The sequence below is a fragment of the Balaenoptera musculus genome, chromosome 8, assembly GCF_009873245.2.
Source record: "Balaenoptera musculus isolate JJ_BM4_2016_0621 chromosome 8, mBalMus1.pri.v3, whole genome shotgun sequence".
In the NCBI taxonomy this organism is placed as follows: domain Eukaryota; kingdom Metazoa; phylum Chordata; class Mammalia; order Artiodactyla; family Balaenopteridae; genus Balaenoptera; species Balaenoptera musculus.
In genome coordinates this window covers 82,511,037-82,536,850 of record NC_045792.1, presented here as the reverse complement: position 1 = coordinate 82,536,850, position 25,814 = coordinate 82,511,037, and the positions used below count along the sequence as shown (strand labels likewise).

General features: G+C 35.3%; 2 protein-coding genes across 6 annotated transcripts in view; one reads left to right on the top strand and one right to left on the bottom strand.

The window, feature by feature from the left end:
* ELP4 (elongator acetyltransferase complex subunit 4) overlaps window positions 1-24,409 on the bottom strand; it is a 226,676-nt gene extending 202,267 nt beyond the window's left edge. For 2 of the 3 annotated variants that reach the window (XM_036860382.1, XM_036860383.1), the window contains exons 1-2: window positions 24,158-24,405; window positions 17,062-17,097 (exon numbers count right to left, since the gene is read on the bottom strand). In XM_036860382.1, coding sequence (XP_036716277.1) covers window positions 17,062-17,097; window positions 24,158-24,380 — 259 coding nt within the window. In that variant the 5' untranslated portion in view covers window positions 24,381-24,405. Of the gene's footprint in view, window positions 1-17,061; window positions 17,098-24,157 lie in introns of all 3 variants that reach the window. The other variant, XM_036860381.1, reaches the window with a different exon arrangement.
* A 104-nt stretch (window positions 24,410-24,513) lies between these two features.
* Window positions 24,514-25,814, top strand: part of IMMP1L (inner mitochondrial membrane peptidase subunit 1) — a 74,510-nt gene continuing 73,209 nt past the window's right edge. Inside the window, exon 1 of one of the 3 annotated variants that reach the window (XM_036860076.1) lies at window positions 24,514-24,588. The gene's annotated coding sequence lies outside the window, so the exon portion shown is untranslated. Of the gene's footprint in view, window positions 24,649-25,814 lie in introns of all 3 variants that reach the window. The other 2 variants (XM_036860074.1, XM_036860075.1) reach the window with 2 other exon arrangements.

Here is a 25,814-nt window from a genome sequence, read left to right as displayed (position 1 = left end):
CTTTGCATCCACTCAAATCCTCCTTCAATTTAGCAGTGAGCTTTTCAAAATACAAACCTGATCATGTCACTTCCCTACTTAAAACCTTTCAGTGTTTTCTCATTGCTCCTTGCAGAAAGAACTAAATCCTTTAGCATGGTCTACAGGCTCTGCATGGTTGTGGCCAAAGAGGAGGGTTTAATGTGCAAAAATAAAAATACTTGTTGTAATAATGTACATGATTATTGTTTTCCCTTTAAAATGTACATGATTGTCATTTAACAACTTTCCAGTAAAGAAAAAAGTAAACCTAAACTATTTAACTAGAAAAATAAAAATAATTATTTGTAAAATTGAGGACATGTATTATAATACTCAGTAAGGGAATAAAATATACAGATAAGTACTGCATAAACTATGGATATTCACTTGTAGATAACAAAAAATATTGAGTGATTTCTCATTAATGAAGAGGTAAGACAACTAAACTAAATGGCAAAGTTCCCCTTTTCTTACCTACTTCTTTTTTCAATAAATTTATTTATTTATTATTTTTGGCTGTGTTGGGTCTTCGTTGCTGCACAGGAGTTTCTTAAATGAGTAAGGGTTTTGACTTTTTTTTTTTTTTTAACATACATACAATCCCTACTGATCTTATCTACACTCATATCTTAAATTACTATCTCTAGTAGTCATGCTGCATCTTAACTCAGGACGTTTGCATAGATTACTTCACCTCTTTGGCTAGCTAATTCCCTCAAATCCTCCCAGACCCAGATTAGGTAACCCCATCTTTGGAGAAGCTTTCCTCAAGCCTGGGTGAGATGATCAGAGTGCCCTGGAGCATCCTGTTAACTCCTATACTAGCATTTAATACACATTATCAAAATTTCCCCACTAAGCTAAAATTTCCTCATGGCAGAGAACGCATCTTACTGTTATATCGCTAGTACTGGGCACACAGTACACAGTAAACATTTGTAGAATTAATTAAGGGAAAAACAACAAACAAAAATCTATCTTGTCTTGTAAATCAGTCAGATCTACTGTAGTTTGGCTGAAAACTCGTGCTATCATACACACACACACACACACACACACACACACACACACACGCACATGCTATAATACTTATCAACCCTACTTTTTCAAAGATTCCTGTGGGGCAGCAAAAACTAGTGGGAGGAAGATCACCTATTGAGGGATTAGCAAAAAAAGTAAAAAATAATTCAAGCTCTTCAAGCTGAAAATCACTAATTCTGTGAAAAAATTTTGAGTTGTACAATAAGCACTTAATTAATCTATTTAATGAATCCTCATAACACTGGGCATGCAAAAATGATAATCATGTGACAGAACTGCCAAAAAGCAAATGTAGTTTTGGCCTGAATTAATAGTCTAATTCCTAGGTTGAGAGAGATGATTGTCCTATTCTATTCCATGGTACTCGACCAGACTGACAACAATATATTTCATTTGGAGATTTACACAAACTAAAGCATCTTCTGAATGGAGTGACCAGGATGGTGAAGGGACTTGAAAGCATGAGAAATGAATATTTTCCTTGAAGAAAAACAGACCCAAGGGATGCAAGATAGCTGGCTTCAAATATTTGATGGGCTGTCATATGGAAATGGAATTACACTTGTTCATTAATGCCCCCAAGGGGTAGAATGAAGCCTAATGGATAGAAACAACAGGAACATCAATTTTTCTTTAATATCAAAGTCCAAATGAGCTGCCCTTATGATTCCACTGAGACTGGTCTCAAAGTCACCAATGACTTTCTAATTGTCTAATTTCTGGGACACTTTTAAATCTTTATCTTTTTTGTTTATTGTAGCTATTGCTATGGACAATTTTCTTTTTGGAACTACCCTCTCCCTCCCCCATTTTTAAGATACTCCTTGTTACCATTTTTCCTGTTTCTTTAGCCATTCTTTATATATGTAAGCAGTTTATATAGAGCTCTCAACTCTTTGGTATACAAATATGAAACAATTTTATTTGTTTATTTTCTGGTCACTGCTTTCAAATATGCTATGTCAAAACTTCTTTTTCTCATCTCTTAAAGACATCTAGAGTGGATTCCATGATCTTCTCACCAGTTTCAGTTATTAAAATTTGAAATAGTTAAGTTTAAAACTTTAACGTTCAATGCAAAGCTTTCTCTCTCCTTCAGTGCAAACTAAGGCTTGTACCTTGAAGGTCTCAGTGCTGCAGAGGGGTTCTACAAGAAAGGAAAGTTCTAAAATACTTCTTACTCCAAGTCCTCGTTCTATTACTGGGAGAGCAGGGAAAAAGAAAAGTGGCAGAGATCAACTTACACAATTGTCTGTCTGCTTTAGGTAGAGAGATGGCCCTATCCTCACTCTGATCTGGTCTATTCAAGCCAGCTGCTTGTAGCCTAAGAAGTTATGGTGATTTCCATGTAGGTGGTAAGCATGGTTTTGGGGGTGATGCTCTGCTTCATTCTGGCCCTATCTGTCACTGAAAAACCCTTCAAAGAGGCAGAATCTCATGTTTGGCGGGGCTGGCCAGTACAGTCAAGATTACATTAAAAACAGCAAATAAGTGATTTATTGACCATTAACTATATGCTAAACATGGTGTAACACACATCTCATGCATTAGCTCATTTAATCCTTATAATAACCTTACAAATGTTATTAATCTCTGTCTTATAGGTAAGGAAACTAGAGAGAATGTAAGCAGCTTGCCTATGGTGATACAGCTAGTAAATAGCAGAGCCATTATTTGAATCTAGGAAGTCTGATTCCAGAAGCTATGGTCTTAACCTCTTTCCTGGGCTTATTTTCCATTATCTATGCCTTAAACACTGATGTGCCTAGGCTTTAGATTTTGACCTGTTTTTCTTTTTACTCTAGTTGTACTGAGTCTTTTTTGGAGTCTAAGGCCACTCTAAGAAGCTGATATAAGTTTTATATGCTGGTCTAAAAATATACACAGTCCTACACACATCTGCTCGTAATTTGAGGAAATTAAGAGACCCCCTAAAATTCCATCTCTGGATCCACAAGGGTCTATAAACTTGGGCATTCTAATACATGCCTATGACTTCAACTAAAACATACATTGAATAAAACATTAGTTAAATAACATTGAGGAATCCCAAATATTTTTCTCTAGCCTAAATTTAATACCCAAATATCCAACTGTCTACTAGGTAGAACTACTTGGAACAGAAAATTCATTGTGTTTAAACTGAATTCATTACTCTACCTCAATATCTGCTCATTCTCCTCCTTTCCTGACTTCACCTAATGGTACTAACTCCAAACTTTCTCTGGCCAAAAATCGTGGGATCATACTACCTCCTGTCTCTCCCTCATTTCCTACACATTATATGGCACAGAAGTAGAAATCACCACTCTTGTAAGGGTTTTGTTAAAAGAGGGAAAATATAGGGAAATGATATTTCAAATCACAGCAGTCTAAGCAAAGCTAGTTAAACATTTAGAATCTAATATACATAATGAAATGTAGAAATAGAAAAGTTAGTTTGTGTTGTTATCCTATCAAAATTTGACAGTAAATTTATGATTAAAGTCTTAAGAGCACAGTAACAAACATCACCTCATGTTTAGATTAGGGCAATGAGTATTTTTATCACTTCAAGTTTTTTACATTATTCCTGCAGTGCCTCCTTCATAGTATCTCTTCATTGCTCAAAATACTCCATGATTACATATTCCTAACCACTATAAATTGTTTTTAGCCAGGCTTTCATATCATTCATTTATTCATGCATTCATTCATTCACTGTATCCCTATATGGTTCCCATGATCACAGAGCTTACAGTCAGTCTACTGAATAAAATATGTGATCAGGGTTTTTCAATAAAGTATAAGTGTCATGAGAAGGTAAATAAAGAATACTACAGAAGTATTTATATAAGAGGAATACTACTAATTGGGCATGAGGAGAAGGAAAGCAACAGTTAAGGATGACTTTCTGGAAGAGATATTTAAGTGGAGACCTAAAAGATGATTAGGGGTTAGGAAAAGAGAAGAAAAAAGATGCAGCAAGAAAGAACTTAAGAAAAGTTCTGTAGAGAGGTGAGAGAATGGTACTTTGATGGAATTAAAAGCTTAGGGTGATAAACACAAAGCTTGAGGAAGGGGGTGAGAAGATGAGAAGAGATAAGGTTAAGGTGAATCAGCAGAAGCAAATCACTAAAGGCCTTAGAGCCCAAGTTAAGGAGCTTGCACCTTATGTTAAGATCAATAGAGAGCACAAAAATGTCCTAAGCAAGGATCATGATCAGATTTTCATATCATAAAGTTCACTCAGGCTACAGTATGAAAAAGGACTGAAGCAAGGGAACACTGGAGACAACTTAAGAAGCTGTTATAATAATTTCAGTGAGAGTTGTTGATTACGGTTTGAATTAGGGTTGTGGCAGCAATAATGGAGAGATGTAGACAGAGTTTTTCAATACATATTTAAAAGGTTGAAAACTTTCAGCATTTAATGATTAATGGGTGTGTGGAGTGTGAGAGACAAGTACATCACTCAGGTCTCCGGCATATGTCACTTGGTAGGTTGAATAATCCAGGGATAAGAGGAAGAGGGACAGATTTAAGGAATGGGGTAGAATTTGGAGATAAGGGCAGACTGTGAGTTTAGCTCTAGACATACTGATTTTGAGGTGTGTGTAAGATATTCCAAAGAAAATGTTGAATAGGAAGTTGAATATGATCTCCTCATTTCTCTGTGTACCCTACATATGTAGCAATGCCTAGAGATTACTGATTACTTTTATAAAATGAGGTTTTTCCTGGTTATTCTAGTTATGGCAGGGACTGAGACCTCCCAGGCAAGAGTATACAGCACTAGAAGATGGAATATGATGTTAGTATTTTAAGTAGAGCCAAAGGAGTCTAAAAAAACATGAGCAGAGGGGTAGAAGGAAAACCAGAACAGAATATTATAACAGAATCCAAAGAAAGGGAGTACTTCAAGGAAAGAGTGATTAACTACATCAATTGCTGCTGAGATCAAGAAGGAAGAGGCCTGAGAAGGTAGCAGGATACAAGATCAACATACAGAAATCTGTTGCATTTCTTGACACTAACAATGAAATATCAGAAAAGGAAAGTAAAAGGCAATCCTTTTTAAAATTACATAAAAACAAACAAACAAACAAACAAAAACAAAACTGAGGAATAAACCTGACCAAGGAGGTGAAAGACCTATATGCTGAGAACTATAAAACATTGATAAAGGAAATTAAAGATGATTCAAAGAAATGGAGAGATAACCCATGTTCTTGAATTGGAAGAATTAATATTGTTAAAATGGTCATATTACTCAAAGTAATCTACAGATTTAATGCGATCCCTATCAAATTACCCATGACATTTTTCATGGAATGAGAACAAATAATCCTAAAATTTATATGGAACCATAAAAGACCAAGAATTGCCAAAGCAATCCTGAGGAAAAAGAACAAAGCTGGAGGCACAACCTTCCCAGACTTCAGACAATACTATAAAACTATAGTACTCAAAACAGCATGGTACTGGCACAAAAACAGACACATGATTCAATGGAATAGAATAGAGAGCTCAGAAATAAACCCACATACCTACAGTCAATTAATCTTCAACAAAGGAGGCAAGACTATACAATGGAGAAAAGACAGTCTCTTTAGCAAGCAGTGTTGGGAAAGCTGGATAGCCCCATGTAAACCAATGAAGTTAGAACACTTCCTCACACCATACACAAAAATAAATTCAAAATGGCTTAAAGACTTAAATATAAGACATGACACCATAAGACTCCTAGAACAGAACATAGGCAAAACATTCTCTGACATAAATTGTACCAGCATTTTCATAGGCCAGTCTCCCAAGGCAACAGAAATAAAAGCAAAAATAAACAAATGGGACCTAATCAAACTTACAAGCTTTTGCACAGTGAAGGAAACCATAAACAAAATGAAAAGACAACCTACAGAATGGGAGAAAATATTTGCAAACAATGTGCCTGACAAGGGCTTAATTTCCAAAATATACAAACAGCTCATACAACAACAAAAAACCAAACAACCCAATTGAAAAATGGGCAGAAGACCTAAATAGACATTTCTCCAAAGACATACAGATGGTCAACAGGCACATGAAAAGATGCTCAACTTTGCTAATTATTAGAGAAATGTGCATCAAAAATACAATGAGGTAATACCTCACACTGGTCAGAATGGCCATCATTAAAAAGCCTACAAATAATAAATGGTGGAGAGGGTATGGAGAAAAGGGGACTCTCCTACACTATTGGTGGGAATGTAAATTGGTACAGCCACTATGGAAAACAGTATGGAGGTTCCTTTAAAAACTAAAAATAGAGTTGCCATATGATCCAGCAATCCCACTCCTGGGCATATGTCCAGAGAAAACTCTCAGTTCAAAAAGATGCACCCCAATGTTCACAGCAGCACTATTTACAATAGCCAAGACATGGAAGCAACCTAAATGTCCATCGACAGATGAATGGATAAAGAAGATGTAGTATAGATATACTATTGAATACTATTCAGCTATAACAAACAATGAAATAATGCCATTTGCAGCAAGAGGGATGGACCTAGAGATTATCGTACTAAGTGAAGTAAGTCAGAAAGAGAAAGATAAATATCATGATATCACTTGTATGTGGAATCTAAAATATGATACAAATGAACTTATTTACAAAACAGAAACAGACTCACAGACATAGAAAACAAACTTATGGTTACCAAAGGGGAAAGAGGGGGCAGGGATAAATTAGGAGTTTGGGATTAGCAGATACAAACTACTATACATAAAATAGATAACAACCAGGTCCTACTGCATAGCACAGGGGACTATATTCAATAATCTGTAATAAACCTTAATGGAAAATATATATATATATATATATATATACATATATATATATGGACCACTGTGCTGTACACCAGAAACTAACACAACATTGTAAATCAGCTATACTTCAATAAAAAAAAGAAGAAGAAGGACTAGGACTGAGAAGTAACCTCTGGGATTAGCAATGAGAAGGTCTCCAGTGTCTCTAGCTAAGGTGGTTTCAGTGAAGTGGTAGTGTCTGAAGTAGACTGAGCAATGACTGAAACATTACTAAAACATATAAGAAGTGTTACAGATCATTCAACAGGCTTGGCTATGAAAGGGAAGAGAAAAAGCAATGATTGGAGAAGGTAGGGTTAAGGGAGTGGAATTTTTTTCCTTTGAAAAACAAGTACACATAGAAAAGAGCTTAATAAATATAGTAATGATAAGAAGAGAAAAGAAAATTGCTATTGCCAGGTACTTGGAAAGGTAGAAGGAGAAAAGATCTAAAGTACAGGTGAGGGATTTGCTTCAAGATGGTGGAGTACAGGAATGTGCGCTCGCTCCCTCTTGTGAGAGCACTGGAATCACAACTAACTGCTGAACAATCATTGACAGGAAGACACTGGAACTCACCAAAAAAGATACTCCACAACCAAAGACAAAGGAGAAGCCACAATGAGATGGTAGGAGGGGTGCAATCACAATAAAATCAAATCCCATAACTGCTGGGTGAGTAACTCACAAACTGGAGAACACTTATACCACAGAAGTCCACCCCCTGGAGTGAAGGTTCTGAGCCCCACGTCAGGCTTCCCAACCTGGGGGTCCAGTAACGGGAGGAGGAACTCCTAGAGAATCAGACTTTGAACGATAGCGGGATTTGATTGCAGGACTTTGACAGGACTGGGGGAAACAGAGACTCCACTCTTGGAAGGCACACACAAAGTAATGTGTGCATCAGGACCCAGGGGAAGGAGCAGTGACCCCATAGGAGATTGAGCCAGACCTACCTGCTAGTGTTGGAGGGTCTCCTGCAGAGGCAGGGGGCAGCTGTGGCTCACCATGGGGACAAGGATACTGGCAGCAGAAGTTCTGGGAAGTACTCTTTGGCGTGAGCTCTCCCAGAGTCCGCCATTAGCCCCACCAAAGAGCCAGGTAGGCTCCAGTGTTGGGTCGCCTCAGGCCAAACAACCAACAGGAAGGGAACCCAGCCCACCCATCAGCAGACAAGTGGATTACAGTTTTACTGAGCTCTGCCCACCAGAGCAACACCCAGCTCTACCCACTACCAGTCCCCCCCATCAGTAAGCTTGCACAAGCCTCTTAGATAGCCTCATCCACCAGAGGGCAGACAGCAGAAGCAAGAAGAACTACAGTTCTGTAGCCTGTGCAATGAAAACCCATTCACAGAAAGACAGACAAAATGAAAAGACAGAGGACTATGTACCAGATGAAGGAAAAAGATAAAACCCCAGAAAAACAACTAAATGAAGTGGAGATAGGAAACCTTCCAGAAAAAGAGTTCAGAATAATGATAGTGAAGATGATCCAGGACCTCAGAAAAAGAATGGAGGCAAAGATTGATAAGATGCAAGAAATGTTTAACAAAGACCTAGAAGAATTAAAGACCAAACACCTAGAAAAATTAAAGAACAAACAGAAAGAGATGAACAATACAATAACTGAAATGAAAAATACACTAGAAGGAATCTATAGCAGAATAACTGAGGCAGAAGAACGGATAAGTGACCTGGAAGACAGAATGGTGGTATTCACTGCCACGGAACAGAATAAAGAATAAAGAATGAAAAGAAATTAAGACAGCTTAAGAGACCTCTGGGACAACATTAAAGGCAACAATATTCGCATTATAGGGGTCTCAGAAGGAGAAGAGAGAGAGAAAGGACCCGAGAAAATATTTGAAGAGATTATAGTCGAAAACTTCCCTAACATGGGAAAGGAAATAGCCACCCAAGTCCAGGAAGCCACAGAGAATCCCAGGAAGGATAAACCCAAGGAGAAACATGCCGAGATACATAGTAATCAAATTGGCAAAAATTAAAGACAAAGAAAAATTATTGAAAGCAACAAGGGAAAAACGACAAATAACATACAAGGGAACTCCCATGAGGTCAACAGCTGATTTCTCAGCAGAAACTCTACAAGCCAGAAGGGAGTGGCATGATATACTTAAAGTGATGAAAGGGAAGAACCTTCAATCAAGATTACTCTACCTGGCAAGGATCGCATTCAGATTCGACAGAGAAATCAAAAGCTTTACAGACAAGCGAAAGCTAAGAGAATTCAGCACCACCAAACCAGCTCTACAACAAATGCTAAAGGAACTTCTCTAAGTGGGAAACACAGAGAAGAAGAGGACCTACAAAAACAAACCCATAACAATTAAGAAAATGGTAATAGGAACGTACATATCAATAATTACCTTAAATGTGAATGGATTAAATACTCCAACCAAAAGACACAGGCTCACTGAATGGATACAAAAACAAGACCCATATATAGGCTGTCTACAAGAGACCCACTTCAGACCTAAGGACACATACAGACTGAAAGTCAGGGGATGGAAAAAGATATTCCATGCAAATGGAAATCAAAAGAAAGCTGGAGTAGCAATACTCATATCAGATAAAATAGACTTTAAAATAAAGAATGTTACAAGAGACAAGGAAGGACACTACATAATGATCAAGGGATCAACCCAAGAAGAAGATATAACAATTATAAATATATATGCACCCAACATAGGAGCACCTCAATGCATAAGGCAACTGCTAACAGCTCTAAAAGAGGAAATTGACAGTAACACAATAATAGTGGGGCACTTTAACACCTCACTTACACCAATGGACAGATCATCCAAACAGAATATTAATAAGGAAACACAAGCTTTAAATGACACAATAGACCAGATAGATTTAATTGATATCTGTAGGACATTCCATCCAAAAACAGCAGATTACGCTTTCTCTTCAAGTGCACACGGAACATTCTCCAGGATAGATCACATCTTGAGTCACAAATCAAGCCTCAGTAAATTTAAGAAAATTGAAATCATATCAAGCATCTTTTCTGACCACAACACTATGAGATTAGAAATCAATTACAGGGAAAAAAACGTAAAACACACAAACACATGGAGGCTAAAAAATACGTTACTAAATAACCAGGAGATCACTGAGGAAATCAAAGAGGAAATCAAAATATACCTAGAGACAAATTACAACGAAAACATGACGATCCAAAACCTATGGGATCCAGCAAAAGCAGTTCTAAGAGGGAAGTTTATAGCAATACAAGCCTACCTCAAGAAACAAGAAAAATCTCAAATAATCTAACCTTACACCTAAAGGAACTAGAGAAAGAAGAACAAAACCCAAAGTTAGTAGAAGGAAAGAAATCATAAGGATCAGAGCAGAAATAAATGAAATAGAAACAAAGAAAACAATAGCAAAGATCAATAAAACTAAAAGCTCGTTCTTTGAGAAGATAAACAAAATTGATAAACCATTAGCCAGACTCATCAAGAAAAAGAGGGATAGGACTCAAATTAATAGAATTAGAAATGAAAAAGGAGAAGTTACAATGGATGCTGCAGAAATACAAAGCATCCTAAGAGACTACTACAAGCAACTCTATGCCAATAAAATGGACAACCTGGAAGAAATGGACAAATTCTTAGAAAGATATAACCTTCCAAGACTGAATAGGAAGAAATAGAAAATATGAACAGACCAATCACAAGTAATGAAATTGAAACTCTGATTAAAAATCTTCCAACAAACAAAAGTCCAGGACCAGATGGCTTCACAGGTGAATTCTATCAAACATTTAGAGAAGAGCTAACACCCATCCTTCTCAAACTCTTCCAAAAAATGGCAGAGGAAGGAACACTCCCAAACTCATTCTATGAGGCCACCATCGCCCTGATACCAAAACCAGACAAAGATACTACAAAAAAAGAAAATTACAGACCAATATCACTGATGAATATTGATGTAAAAATCCTCAACAAAATACTAGCAAACAGAATCCAACAACACATTAAAAGGATCATACACCATGATCAAGTGGGATTTATCCCAGGGATGCAAGGATTCTTCAACATACACAAATCAATCAATGTGATACACTATATTAACAAATTGAAGAATAAAAACCATATGATCATCTCAATAGATGCAGAAATAGCTTTTGATAAAATTCAACACCCATTTATGATAAAAACTCTCCAGAAAGTGGGCATAGAGGGAACCTACCTCAACATAATAAAGGCCACATATGACAAACCCACAGCAAACATCATTCTCAATGGTGAAAAACTGAAAGCATTTCCTGTAAGATCAGGAACAAGACAAGGATGTTCACTCTCGCCACTATTATTCAACATAGGTTTGGAAGTCCTAGCCACGGCAATCAGAGAAGAAAAAGAAATAAAAAGAATACAAATTGGAAAAGAAGAAGTAAAACTGTCACTGTTTGCAGATGACATGATGCTATACATAGAGAATCCTAAAGATGCCACCAGAAAACTACTAGAGCTAATTGAATTGGGATATTGGTATTGATATATATACACTAATATGTATAAAATAGATAACTAATAAGAACCTGCTGTATAAAAAAATAAGTAAAATAAAATTCAAGAAAAAAAAATAAAGTACAGGTGAAAGGATTATTCTCAAACAGGAGAAGGTATAACACATCTTTCCATTTGTGGATAGAGCTATGTTTTGAGGTTTGATGGTGGGAAGTTGTTTATGATGAGACTCTTACTTCTGTGTGAAATAAGTCATTCCAGAAAATGAGGGAGAAAGTGGTATTGTCTGATGTTTGAGGACCAGAGAGTTTAAAAGGCCACTGAGGTTACTGAGAATGAAAAGGAGGTGATTAGAGTTATACAAAAGCTTGTTGGCCAACGTTCAATGTCTTCCTGAGGCTGAAGATCATGATAGTCTCTAATAAACGACAGAAATAACTAGGACGTCAGTATAGGCAGCAATCAGATGGTAAAGAAGGAGGAATAGCCCAAGATATAAATCTCACTCCAGAAAGAATTTTTAAGATGAGTTATCAGGTTTTAGCATAAAATGATGATTTACTGTCAGAGAAACTTGATTGCAAATCTCAGCTACTAGGTGTGTGACCCTGGGCAAGTTACTTGGCTTCTCTCAAAATGTCAATTTCATCTTCTGTGAAATATAGACATCTCATCTGATTGTTGTGAAATTAAATGATAAAATATACATCAAGGGTTTAGCATGATGCCCAGCACACAGTAAATCCTCACTAAACGTTAAATATTTTAATAGACTATTTAATAAGTTTTAAAGATATTAGAGTATGTTTTATATGAAATAGGTGTTATAAAAGGCAAACTGGAAAGGTTTAGAAATGATAGGAATACTAGGAAATTGAGTCTATAGAGAAAAAAATACAGAGTATTATGGAGATAAAAGAAACAGAGGAGGTAAGATCATTGGAACAACTAAATTCTTGGACAATGACCAAAGGTAACTAGGAGGTGAAACATGATGGATCTGACTGGCTATAAAGCTAAACAAACAGAAACTCCCAGGTGTCTTCTGGTGGATAAAGGGTGAAAAGTCTCATCCCTGCACACTGCAGTTTGAGGAGCTGGTATATGGGTTCTGAAGTTTCACAATTTGAATTCTACAAGTAGGTAGTTGAGAAAAAAGACTCAGGGAAAGTAGGCTAAACTTTCCCTTTGACTAGTCCTAAATTAATACTCTCTCCTTTAGAAGGGCTCTCGCTTCTTTATTACAGGAGCATACCCTGCTGGTAGTCTCTCTTATGCATCTGTTTATACAGTTTACATAAGAATACTTTTCTCCCTTCATCTCCCCTCAACTTCTGCCCATATTTTGATTCAATTTAAGCCTTTTCCATACCTCTTGCACCTGCACAAACATCTGCACATTATATATGTATTGTTCAGAGTTATTCCACATGCAACCGACATTCAGTTTAAGTTCATCAGGGACAAAAACCAAGATTCATGCTGCCTAACAGTGTTAAACACATAGTAGGCACTTAAATGTCTCAGGACAAAAGGTCAGGTGGTTTTTTTCTAAAGAACTGTACTGATATCAGTATGTCTTATTTCAGTCTTCCAACAAGTTTTACTACTATAAAATAAATTAAGGAGCATAAAAAATATAATAATATAAAAGAGCAATTGGCAAGCTTTTTCTTAAAAGAGTCAGAGTAAATATGTGAACCATACAGTCTCTGTTGAAACTACTTAACTATGCTCTTGTAGCACAAAAGAAGCCATAAACAACGTGCAAATAAATAGAGCATGGTTGTATTCCAATATCTTTATAGATAAATCGCCAGCCAGCAGGTTGTAGTTTGCCAAGTCGTGTACCATAAGGAAAATGCTTAGAATTTATTACGTGTTGTAAAAGGAAAACATAGCTCAGCAAATTCAAGAAGTTTGAAGACAACTGATGAGAAAATACTATACTATCCTTTGAGAGATATATTGGGAGTGCTTGGTTTTTGCTATTATATGAAATAATAACAAGTTAAATCTATGAAAAGTATGACATTCTAAGGTGATCCCCATGATCCTGTTTCCTGGTATATGTCTTTGTGTAATCTCTTCTCTTTGAATATGGGTGGAACCTGTGACTTGCCTTTAACCCAAAGTATATGGCAAAGGTGATGGGACATCATTTCTGTTACATAAAACTGTAACATCTGTCTTGTTGAGAGACATTCTTCCTTACTGGTCTTGAAGAAATAAGATGCTGGTTGTGAGAGAGTGCTTCTGGCTGACAGCAAGGAACTGAATGCTGTCAACCACCGTGTGAGCTTGGAAGCAGATCCTTCCTTTCTCTGCCAAACCTTCAGTGAGAACCCAGCCCTGACTGACACCTTGACTGTCCGCTTGCAGAGGACCCAGCTAAGCTGTGCCTGGACTCCTGACCCACAGAAATTGTGAGATGATAAATGTGTCTTCTTTTTAAGCTATTAAGTTTATGTTAATATTGTCACACAGCAATAGGTAACTAATACAGATGCCTTGGTAAATGAGAGAATGGTAAAAATGTTCACAGTCTATAGTGAAAAGTTATTAATGCAAATCATCTTCAGGCTTTAATTTTCTCTCACTTGTGGAATAAAAAAATCTTTGAGTGATGAGCAGTATAGTAATGGCCTAAGCTCCTAACCACTGACCTTAAATCTCCATATTTGGTTTGTATTTCGAACTATTCATCCATTTCTTAACGCAGAATTCATCTGTTGTACAAGCTGTATTAACCAGGAAATGGAGAAAAGTAGAAAACCTAGTAGATAAGATTCCTTCTGCAAATCTAATCTTTCAAAGAAATGTAAAAATGCTTCCAAATTTTGTTTTAAGATTTCCTAGAGAAAACAAGCTAACAGATAATAAAACTAAGTTTACTTAAGTTATACATATTTTAAAAAATCTTATACACTTAGAAGAAGTTGATAGTAGGGCATAAATAATAATGAGACGATTAAAAATATTATCTTTATGGAAAGACCAGACTATAAAGGCAAGGTCTTTGCTTTATACTTGTTATATTATTTTATGCAATTATTAATTCAACAAATAGTTATTGAATACCTAGTTTAATACTTGGTGAATTGATATTTCATCAAAGGCAGACCCTTTTTTTTTTATCTGTCCATGTGCTTTAGTTATTCTTATTTGATTTTTCCTTATTATATATTGTCAAAATATCTCCTTAGCCAGATCACCAAGTTCATTAGACATGTGTTGTTTCCGTATAACTGCCGACATCAACGTTAAGCTTTCTGTCACTATGTAACAAGGATCCTCTTCCTCCAGCTTTCAGTAACATGGACCTTCTTCCTTTTCATCCTCATTGGCAGTGTCCTCAAAGTACAGAGTTCTACTAACGATCTGTTTACAGTGATTTAGGCTTTTTCTAATGTGTTCCTCAAAATCCTTCCAGCCCTTGCCCACTGCCTGGTTCTAAAGCCACTCCCATATTTTTATTTTATATTTGTTATGGAAGCACTCACTTTTAAAACACCAAAATCTGTTATGAAATAACATTTTCAATGTTTGCAGAAGATGACTGCCTACTTAGAAAATTCAAGTGAATCTACAAACAATTCAAAAGTTGCTGGTTATAAGATGGATATAAAAAAGTCAATAGCGGTCCCTTGTACAGCTACAATCAACAATAAAGTGTAGTAATAATAAACACATCTATTATGGTATTAACTTATGTTGTAATTATTTACTTTACTTATGTCTCCTCCTTAAGGGAAGAGAGTAACTCATTTATATTTGTAACCCCAATAGCTAGCATGCACCTGGGTGCTCAACGAACATTTTTTGAATGAATTATCAGTCGTCATTGGATTCTTAGTATCATTCACACATACTTCCCATGGAGAAAAGAATAAAAATTTAGCTGGATATTTTTTAAACCATTATAATAATCTCCAGACTTTTGTTCATCAAAGAGAAAAGTCCCAGGTTCAAATCATGAAATGCCATTCTTCACTTTTCACTTATTTGGACTGGTAAAGATTAAAATGTTTGATAATGCACATTGTTGTTCAGGGTAAGGGTAACCTAATATTCTTATAACAGTTGATTGAAGTATAAGGTAGCATAATCTCTTGGCAGAGCAATCTAATATCTAATACAATTTAACATGCTTCTATCAAGTAAGCCTATATCTTGGAATTTATTCTATAGATACTATATACTTATATGTGTATGCAGACCTTATATATAAGACTTGTACAATAGGATTGTTAGTAACAGAAAATAATGAGTTAAACTTATCAGTAGAGAATGATTTAAGTAAATTGTGGCATAACCATACAATAAAATCCTATTCAGTTGTTGAGAAGAATGAGGTATATCTATATGAATGCACATGGACTGATCTCTAACATGTATTAAGCAGAAAAAGCAAGGTGCTGAATGCTCCCATGTATATTAGTTATGTTGAAATATCTGGGTGGGAAACCCAGAACAATATTGTCCCTGGGTATGGGGAGTGAGGAACTGAAAGGACAGCGCAATTTTTCTACCTGTCCTTTTATATTTTCTGTATTTATATACTTATATCAAAACTGTGAATTATTTTTTCCCAAAATTCCTTCAATCATTCTTTACTTACTAAAAGATAAATTTAAAAAATGCAACTGACATGACCACTTCTAGAATTTAAGCATAGGTCACACTAAATTTGGAGTATTGTATTCAGTTCTGGGCACAGTTAAAGAGACAATGTCAGACCAAAAGGTGCTACACGAGAACAACCAGGAGAGTGAGGAGTGTGAAACCAGTTTAAGAAACTATGTCTATTTAGTTTGGAGAAGATTTGAGGTGATTAAATAGTTATTTTCAAATATTTTAAGAGTGTCATGTGAAAGAGTATCAGAGGACAAAACTAGGAACAACAAACTTGTTACAGGCATACAAATTAAACATTAATATACAGAACTTTCTAATAAATCATACATTTTCAATAACAAAGCATTGCTTTGTAAAGTAGTCAGCCCTTAAACTAGATAATCTGTACTCAAATGGTGTTTGATATCTGTCAAGGATTATGGAAAAGTGATTTGTGGCCAAATGGGAGCTTTGATTATATAACTGCCAAGGTTTATTTCAATTCCAAGATTCTATGATCTAAACTTAAGAAAACGCTAAGTTGGGCTATGTATGTGTATTTAAGTAAGAACCAATGAAGCTTTAAAGATGAACAAAGATGTGATTTATCAGTTTGTTACTTTTCTTTCAATTAGAAGACAATTATGATAAAAATCTGTGATATATACAATGGGCTTATGTGTACATCAACTTATCAAATGAATCACCGTAATAATCCCACTCTAAGTACTGAGATTCTCCAAAAAATCTATTGGCATTAATTTTAGTTTTTTTAAAACAAATGGAGGGCGAAGCACTGTGAACATTTTTAAATTATAAGAGCTACATTTTCTTATATATATTTTCCTAATTCATTTCAAGTTCAGATCAACATTTTAATTTAAATTAGAACTTAAGGCAATTCCTCTTTAATTTACCTTAGCTCTTGTATAATTTACCTTAACTCTTGTAGAGTGTTAAATACTTAATTTCAGAATAGGCAAACCCAAAAAATCATTATGCACAACAGAAAACTGTGATTGGGAAGAGCAAAGTATGTATGCTATACTAACCAATTAGAAGAACTGTTCCAACGGCCAAACCTCCACCTGGAAATAAAACAAAACCAAGAAGAAAATTAATCTACCTTTTCACATTATCTTTAGCATAAAAGTTAGGCATTAGCAAGGACAGGTACTTCAATAACTTTAAAATTGCAGTTAAAAACAACATTTTAATTACCTTTGCAATACTTTGCTTAAGGTGCTATTATGAAATAATTACCTATTATATGTAATTATACACTACACATTACAATTACTTCCATAATGTACTGTACTAGCCTCCTTTCTCCTGTGTTAGGACCATGCAGCATTCAACATAACCGGTTAAGCATTCCATAAATGTTATATTTAGCACTTGCTAATAAATTAGCTCAATAGCTGAGACCTAAATGTGCACAGTAACTTAACTACAACAGAAGTACAACATAGAAAAGAAAGGTTATTATAATAGAAATTCCACTTTAATATTTATTCTCAAATTTAATAAGCCTTGGAAAAAAAACCCTGATAATTAAAACGAATTCTTTTTCCATTATTAATAATATACACAAAGTCAGGACATACTCTAAATATTTTTGTCATTTCAAACAAAAAAGGCACAATCACCACAATCACAAAACACATTTTCAATTTTACTAGAAAATGTTATTTTAAATATCTGAATTAGGGTAATATGATCATAAACATATAACTCAAAGTTTATTAAAAATCAATTTAAAATCAAGTTTTAGGAAACTAGAACATCAGAAAGATAAAGACATTCAACCATTTGACTCCTGATATTTTATTTGTAAAACCACTTGTAAAAGTATTACTATGTATAATTAATGTTGCAAACGCTAACAAATTCACTTAAAAATTTAAGAATGTGTACACAAAGAATGAAATGTACTTAAAGTATAATTAATTTAAAAAGAAACTAAAAATTGTTGGACAGTTGAAGACAATATTACTAGGGTTTTGTTTGTTTGCACAAAACGGTGAAACATTTAGAATAACAATGAAGAACTTTTCCCCAAAAAAGTTTGTAGTGGCGAACACTATATAGAAAAACTTAGTATGAAAAATTCATTTGATAGTGCTTATTTTTTGCCTTGCAAATAAGCGTAAATAACTGTTATGTTTCAAAGAATTTGAAATTTGGTAACATGCATGCACACAGAATACAATCCAACATTTGGGGACTTTATAAACAAAACATTCCAAATTGTTAGAAAACAATTTTTTAAAAAATGAAACCAATACATTTATATATTTTTAAGTGGATTTTTTATAGAATCAAATATGTATTTTAATTTCACATTGAGATAAGTTCCTTCATTTTAGCATTTAAAGCCACATCAGACTACACAGGATAACTCCAAATGTTGGTCAAACTAAAAGATTAACATAAACTGAAATACGTGTGATGATAATAACCATTAAGGATCAGAGCAAATTTTCTTTGGGACAAGATTAGACTAAATATTTAATTTTATAGTTTGTGCTACATATAGACCACTACTAACTTTTTAATCCATTTTAAACACTTTAAATCACACTTTCCAACTCCTTACTTCACTATTTTCCCTTACATGCAAAAATAAACATTTAACAACGTAATCATCATTTTGTGTATTTGAGATGAAATAATACAAGCACGTAACAGATACTGCAGTGTCTAGTCTACAGCAAGTACTATAAAAAAGTTAGCTGTCTTTCTTTCTATAACTTAATTTTTATAGGAAGGATTTAGATTTCTTATCTAAACTTCTTTGGGTCTACATTCATGTCTCCTCAAATTAGGAATTTATATAAGGCCTCCAAGTCGAATAGTTAGAGAAGTATTTTGTGAATTATATTCACAGGGAAATAATGAGAACAGATAAAGAAATAGTTTCCCTATTAAATGAAGTGATACCTTGCTCAGGTGACTTGCCCAAGGAGGTACAGTAAGAGCTACCCTTATGAGTCTGGCAATTATTTTCTGACTAGAAACTAAATGATACACTAAAACTGTATCATTAGATAAATGGTGATCACCTTAACAGTAAATCAGACTAGGCTAAGGTAGTTTTCTGTAAGAATGAGTCAGAACAATCCACTGTTCCTGATAATTCAGGAACCACCTCTCGAATTTTTAAAATCTCACATATATTAAAATTCTGATGTTTGGAAAATTTGAACATTACTTAAAACAAAATAATATGAAGACAGTTTAATGACTTTTATCAGCCAAATTAATATTCTATCAGGACTTCTCTTACAAAAAGGCAACTTTCTTTTTTTCTAATGGGCTATATAATGTAAATTCACTAGACTCAAATTTGAATTGGCCCTAGTAAACGTTGGTCATTTGGAAGGTTGGTCATGGGAAATAAGAAGCCACCTTTTAATTATTTGTAAATCAAGTTCTTATTCTATGTATATGAGGTAAAATTATTTGACATGTACATACACACACACATAGCAGCAAAGTTCCTCTAGTCTTCCAAACTTCATTTTAGTGTGTGACAAGACCCCACATTTCCCCAAAATACTTCTGTATAAGGTATTTTGAAATAACTCACTTGATGTACTGAGGTTCTAGTTATATTTTAAACTAGAGTAAATTTGAATAAGTTTGTAGTCATGCTCCCTACCAAAAATTGAAAAGCTTCAACAACCAACCATGACAAGATGTCTTGACATGGCATGTTCAACAAAAGTTAGTTTTAATACATCTTTAAATTCAGTAATCCATTAGTAACTTCAAAAGCAACACAGATTTCATACTAATAGTTCCCAATTAAAATAGAAATAAAATAGTTCCTAATAGTCCACTAAAATGCCTGACATGTAAGTAATGGGGTAAGTAAGCACTCGTCTTATCTCTATAATGAAACATACAAAGGAGTAAAATGGTCTCGTTTATGGCCTCCTCTTCTCTTTAATCATATCTTAGAGAAATCATCAATATTCTAAGTCACTAAGCAAATAAACTGTTGGTTTTACTTCTGGACCTTTTTAAGAAGTATATTTAAGTTATTCTCCAGCTCACTAAAAAATATGGGTAGAATATTTTATCAACTTGTAAGACTACATGAGTTTGAAAGCTTGAAGATACTTTGTAAGTCTGATATCTTAAAGTATTAATTTCATCAAGCTTTCACATTTTAAAAAAATGACGGCATTTTGTCTTAAAACTAGAAAAAAATCTGATAGCATAAAAACATCAGAAAATTTAAGGTTTTAAGTGCCAATATCTTTCTATTTTTTTTTAATATGAAGGAAAGAATTTAAAAAAAATTCATGTGAAGTTAGAAAGTGATATATTAGAGGGAGAAAATTCAATCCCACACACTTCCCAAAAAAAATCTTTAATTAAGCTATAAATTTAGGGTAAATGAGGTCAAATTAATATATTAGAATATTAAGGTCCAGAAGTGGTATCTTATTTTACAACAAGGGCAACTCCTTTTTCAAAGTTAGAGGAAGTAAAAGGGAAAAGAAATAAAAGTCAGGAAAGATAAGTGATTTATACCAGTCCTTTCCAGTGCTCTCTATAAATGGTTTTGCTTAAAATTATAGAAAGGCATTTTAGGGAAAATGCAACGTAAAAAACCAGTTCATATTCTTGGTTCATGGCAATGTCCTTAACTACTTAACTAATGCCACACTTCAAATTAAATTGCAGTTATGTCATTAACAGGTCTACTTTTTCTTCTCTCTCTAGGAGGTATGAAACATCCCAACAACTCTTGATTATCACAACTATTGGCAGGGCAAATATGGGAATCAAAAAAGACAAGCCATCAGCAATGAGAATGGTTCTGTAGATTAAATTACACAAAACAATTTTACATAGCAATACAAAGGAATAAGCTACTTTTACTTTAAATGTACAGCTATCAATTGTTAAAATGTCATAACCAGGATTATGTTAAATATATAATCCAAGATCAATGCATATCATCCCACACTCCAGATTAAGATATAGTGGAGCAAAGGAACTACAACCACCAGTATTTATTTTTTCACAGCAGTGTTGAAAATGGCAGCTACCCTCAAGCTTCTTCAGAGTCCTCTTCCTGGACTATTATTTAACCCTAATCTCTATTTCCATTCACTTGACTGTCAAAATTTAAAAAGTTCTGAACAGCACAGAGTTAAGCCAGTTAAACCTGAGAAGTCATCGTTCCTTCGAATATCTTTTTGAAGGATGAGACTGGGGGTTAATATGGTCCTAAAATGGACTATATATCCTAGAAAAAGTGAAATTCTGCCAGAATCCTTTACCTACTGTATAATCTCTCTTTGGAAATTCCTGGAAGAAGAAAAATGAAATATTTACATATAGGGGCCTCAAATAACAACATAAATGTCCTGGAAAGGCAGGATTGAGAAACTGGGTTAGGAAATCTCAGAACTTAAAAAATTAGCCAACTTTGGAAAGGTATATCGATATCTAACAATAAAATAAGCTGTCAGAGCAAAAATATTTAATACAATTAGATCATGTAAAAGATGCAGTAATAGGGAATTCTCAAATTTATAAAACACTTTGGAGTAAGCAATGGAAATATTAGCATATCATCAAATAACTAATATTCAATTAGCCTATATTATGCCTTTCAAATATGTTTTGCATCTGCACTTAAAATTACAATAATGTCACAGTGGCAGTAGTAAAATATCACTGCAGTGTACGTCAGTGACAATACAATATTTACTTGTTACGCAGTAACCACAGAATATATATAGGCAAGAATCACAATATCACAGTATAGTTTCATCATTCTAATATCATAAAATCCTACTATCCTTACATTTTGTCACAATATGTTTATATTAGACTTGTCACAATCTGAGTCAAATAACATTTTAGAACAACGATATAATCTGAATTGCTTTTACTTTTGTGTATACACATTAGCAGCCAAATGTTTCACATTCAAATAATGGTTTAATGAAAAACAAATGTATAGGGTTTGCTCCATAGGGCCACACACAATAGAAAATCAAAATACAAAAATGCCTTAAGAAGTTAACAACAACTGAAATACTTCTGGACAGTTTATTATTCCAAATGTAGTAACTCCTATTATAACAATGTCTTCAACTTCTGTGCAATTTGAGAATTAACTGTACACATGCAAAACATATTTCAAAATATCCAAAAACTGATGCTTATTTCAATCATCTTAATGAACACTAATTTTTAGCATAAGCTTGTTAGAGTCAAATTATTAGAGTCTCCATCCCCAAGCAAATCTGGAAAAATTTTAAATTACAGTTCAAGTTTATATCACTGTAGAAACACATGAGGAAGGTGCTTTGGGTCACCTTTCTGGTGGGTGCTTTAAGAGACTATATGGTTAAATCTTTAGGCTTAGATTCAATAAATGGTTAAAAACACTTGAAAAGAGTTCTCAGAAATTTCAAACAGTTGCAGCATAGTGCAGAGCACTAAACGTGGAGCTTAAAGATCAGCCCAGATTGTCACTAGTTTTGTGACCCTGTTCATGTTAGTTAATCTCTGAGTCTGATTTTAGAACTCAAACACATAATTCCATCCTATGTGTTTCATAACTCTTGTCCAGGTTTTTTCCTACACATTATTTTTCCTTCAACCAAGAACTTATTTAGAATCTACTACGTACCAGGTACTGTGCTAGGCACATTTTGTTATTCTAATGAGGAACTGAAAGTATAATGTTAAAAATGTGAACTTTTTGTTTGGAGAGTTTCAAGATCAAGTGAATGAAGTTACATATCTCCACTGAGTTACAAAAAGGAAAAAAAAAAAAATTAAAGACTAGGAACAGCCTCCAAGCTTTAAGTTTAAATATAGGACGACACCAAGTAAGGCTCACAAGGGAAAGAAAATGAGACAAATATTTGCTAACTAGATATTTTGAATCATTTCGGTTTATAGTATCATGCAATTGAGGAAGGCAACAGTCTTGAAACAATTAAGGGAAAATACTTAGATTTACGTAGAAATAACCAGGATCCAGTTAAGGTCATGAAATAACAGAGGCAAGAAGCCATACTCTTTTTCATTGGCCTCATCATTTTCTATTGCACTAAACCTATCTGAAAAGCCTACCTGTGGGAAAAAAATTACAGAGAGAAAATGTCAAGGGAAGTACAAGAACAAGCAATGGCATTTGTAATATTTTATGAAAGTGTACAAGGCTTAACTGACACATCTCACCCTATAAAAATGTTATGAAATATAAACATGGACCACTTTTAGTAAAGTAGCATTCTGATAGGAATTAACTAATTTACAAGCCTTATTAACACCGCAGCTTTGTCCTACCAATCTAATCTGTTCAATCTTTTCAACATAAGTTATGAATCAAGCATATTCTTTAGTAGCCTTCTTATGAAAAATTCCAGAGATTATACAGGAAAGCCTAAAAACTGGACTTCTTTTCTTGTCAAATGTGAATTAACTTTAAACATATTGTTTGAGATGTAACTCTGGGAAGCAAAATATATAGAAGAAAAAATAACAAAAACAAATATGCATATATTTAACGCAGATGCTGGGTATGACTGCTAAGGTCAAAGACCGGCTTTAACTACTTTGGATCCACATAAGCCTTTAACACACATTCTCTTAAACTCAATATAATTTGTTTAAAGATTCAGAACCAGGAGATAAGCAGCCTGGTGGTGAAGAGGGGAAGTTACTTTCTTCAGCATTTTCTAATGAAGCCCATCTCTCACAACTGATACAAACTCTTGTTAGTCCAAACCGTGAGCTACCTGGGGTTGGCAGAAGCGTACATTCACAGACCAGGACGGGATACTAGATCAATGCCAAACCGTCTCCAAACATTAATGATTCCCCTTGACTAGGAAGCATGTCAGGGTAAAAGCATGTAGGTTTCCTGTCGTAATCTAGAAAAAAGCTGGCGGGCACCAGAGTAGGAAGTGGGAGCACGAAAACAGATTTAGTTAACATCATTTAGAAGTCTCCCTTCCTCCCCTCCATCTCCATCAGACCGGGCTATCCTCTCCACGTCCGAAGGCTGAGAGGTCAGAGAGAGATGTGGGGTCAGGGTGGCTACCCCGGGCAGGTCCCCACCCTAGTTTTCCCTCTGTTGAACCCAGATCTCCGTTCTGAACCGACCTAGGAGCTGGTCCAGGGCTGGGAGCCCGGTTGATACCAGCAGCTGTCCATTCCGCACCGACGGTCGTGTCCCCGCGATGGACACCAGTCGAGAGCAGCCGCTGTCGGTACCGCTGGCTCTAGGACCCCTCCGCTGGAAGCTGGTGACGTTGTTCCTGCTAGCCGCCACCACCACAGATCCAGTACTCCTGGTGCCGGTGCCGCAGGTCGCCGCTGCCGCCATCTTGACGCTTCGCGCGTTAACCCAATAGGAACTCTGGGAGCTCAAGCCTCGGGTCTGTCAGAGCCAGCCCCAAACTCCCGCCTCCTTGCCGCCTCCTCGGCTCCCGAAGCCAATAGGAGTAAGAGTTCCCTCCCGAGTCAACCAATGGCAAGGCGTATTACTGAAAAGTGCATTCTACGTCAGGACGACGGACTTCTTCAAGGCCCAGGTGAGAAAGAGATCCCCTTGAGTACTGGCTGAGAGCCTTCGGAGTTCTTTGAGAGTAGAGGTGGGTAATATCATGCAACATTTTTCTCGTTTTGAGTGCCCTCATTCACGCTGAGTTAAAGAAAAGGCTGGTGGAGCGGTATATCAAGCAAATACCAGTAGGACCTTGCACTTTTCTCCGCTCAGTATTAAAGAGGATACTCTATCCCACCCCTTTTCTGATTTTTTTGGGAGAAAATTCCCTCCGCCATCCTCTTCAGGTTTTTTTCTGAATGGTTGTGTAATATGGAAGGGATTGGAACTCTTACCTTAGCGACTTGCTTGTTGAGCCCCTGGGCTTGGTTCCTCAGTGCCTGTGACAGGTGGGTTGGATTTAGACGTTACAGTAAAAACTCCTGAGCTTTGAGGCGACTTGGTTTTCCCCCGTTTCAAACAGCAAATGACAAAATGTACCCCTCTGACAAGTCGCCGTGAGTAGCTTTCGTTAATTTTAATTAGTGCTTCTGGAAGTCTTAGAGCGCCTTTCCATAAGTGGTGTGAATGATAAGTGTTACTCTGACAACCTTGTTCACACGTTTAATTGTCGTTTGCTGTTAAGGCACCTGCAAACAACAGAAAATACTTCAGGGGTTTTTTTCCCCGAAAAACTGATAAGAGTTAGATGTGTACGTGCTTTCTTTTTCAAGTGATTTATGAACTCTGAATCAAGAGCTTATTAGAATAGGAAGTTTAATTCCTATTAAAATTGAAAAAAACATGTAATTTAGAACTGCGTCCTTCGATTTAAATTTTGTTTTCAAAATTTTGAGCTGGCCGGGGGTAGGGGACTGGAGTAACTGATTTTTAAAGGCATTCATGATTGACAAGTGTCTAAACTAAAAAAGACTCACAAATTATGCTTGCAGTAATAGTTATTGTTGGTTTTGATAGTGATCTGTGATACTTTTAAAATACATCCAGACTTCATGGAAATTCTTGCCGTTGAATTGTTTTAAATCTCAGTGACCTGTTAAGACTTTTTGGCTGATTCTATTTGATAAACTGAGATTATATTGCTAAATAGTGACTAGAGTTTTTCATTTGGGAAGGTTTTTGGGTTTTGTTTGTTTTTTAAAGAAAAATGTTCAGAAAAGAAAAACTAAAACGACACCTTGCTATTTAACAATATATCAACTGCAAAGCTTGATCAAAGTTTAGATGCTTTCATTTAGAATCTCACCAGTATAA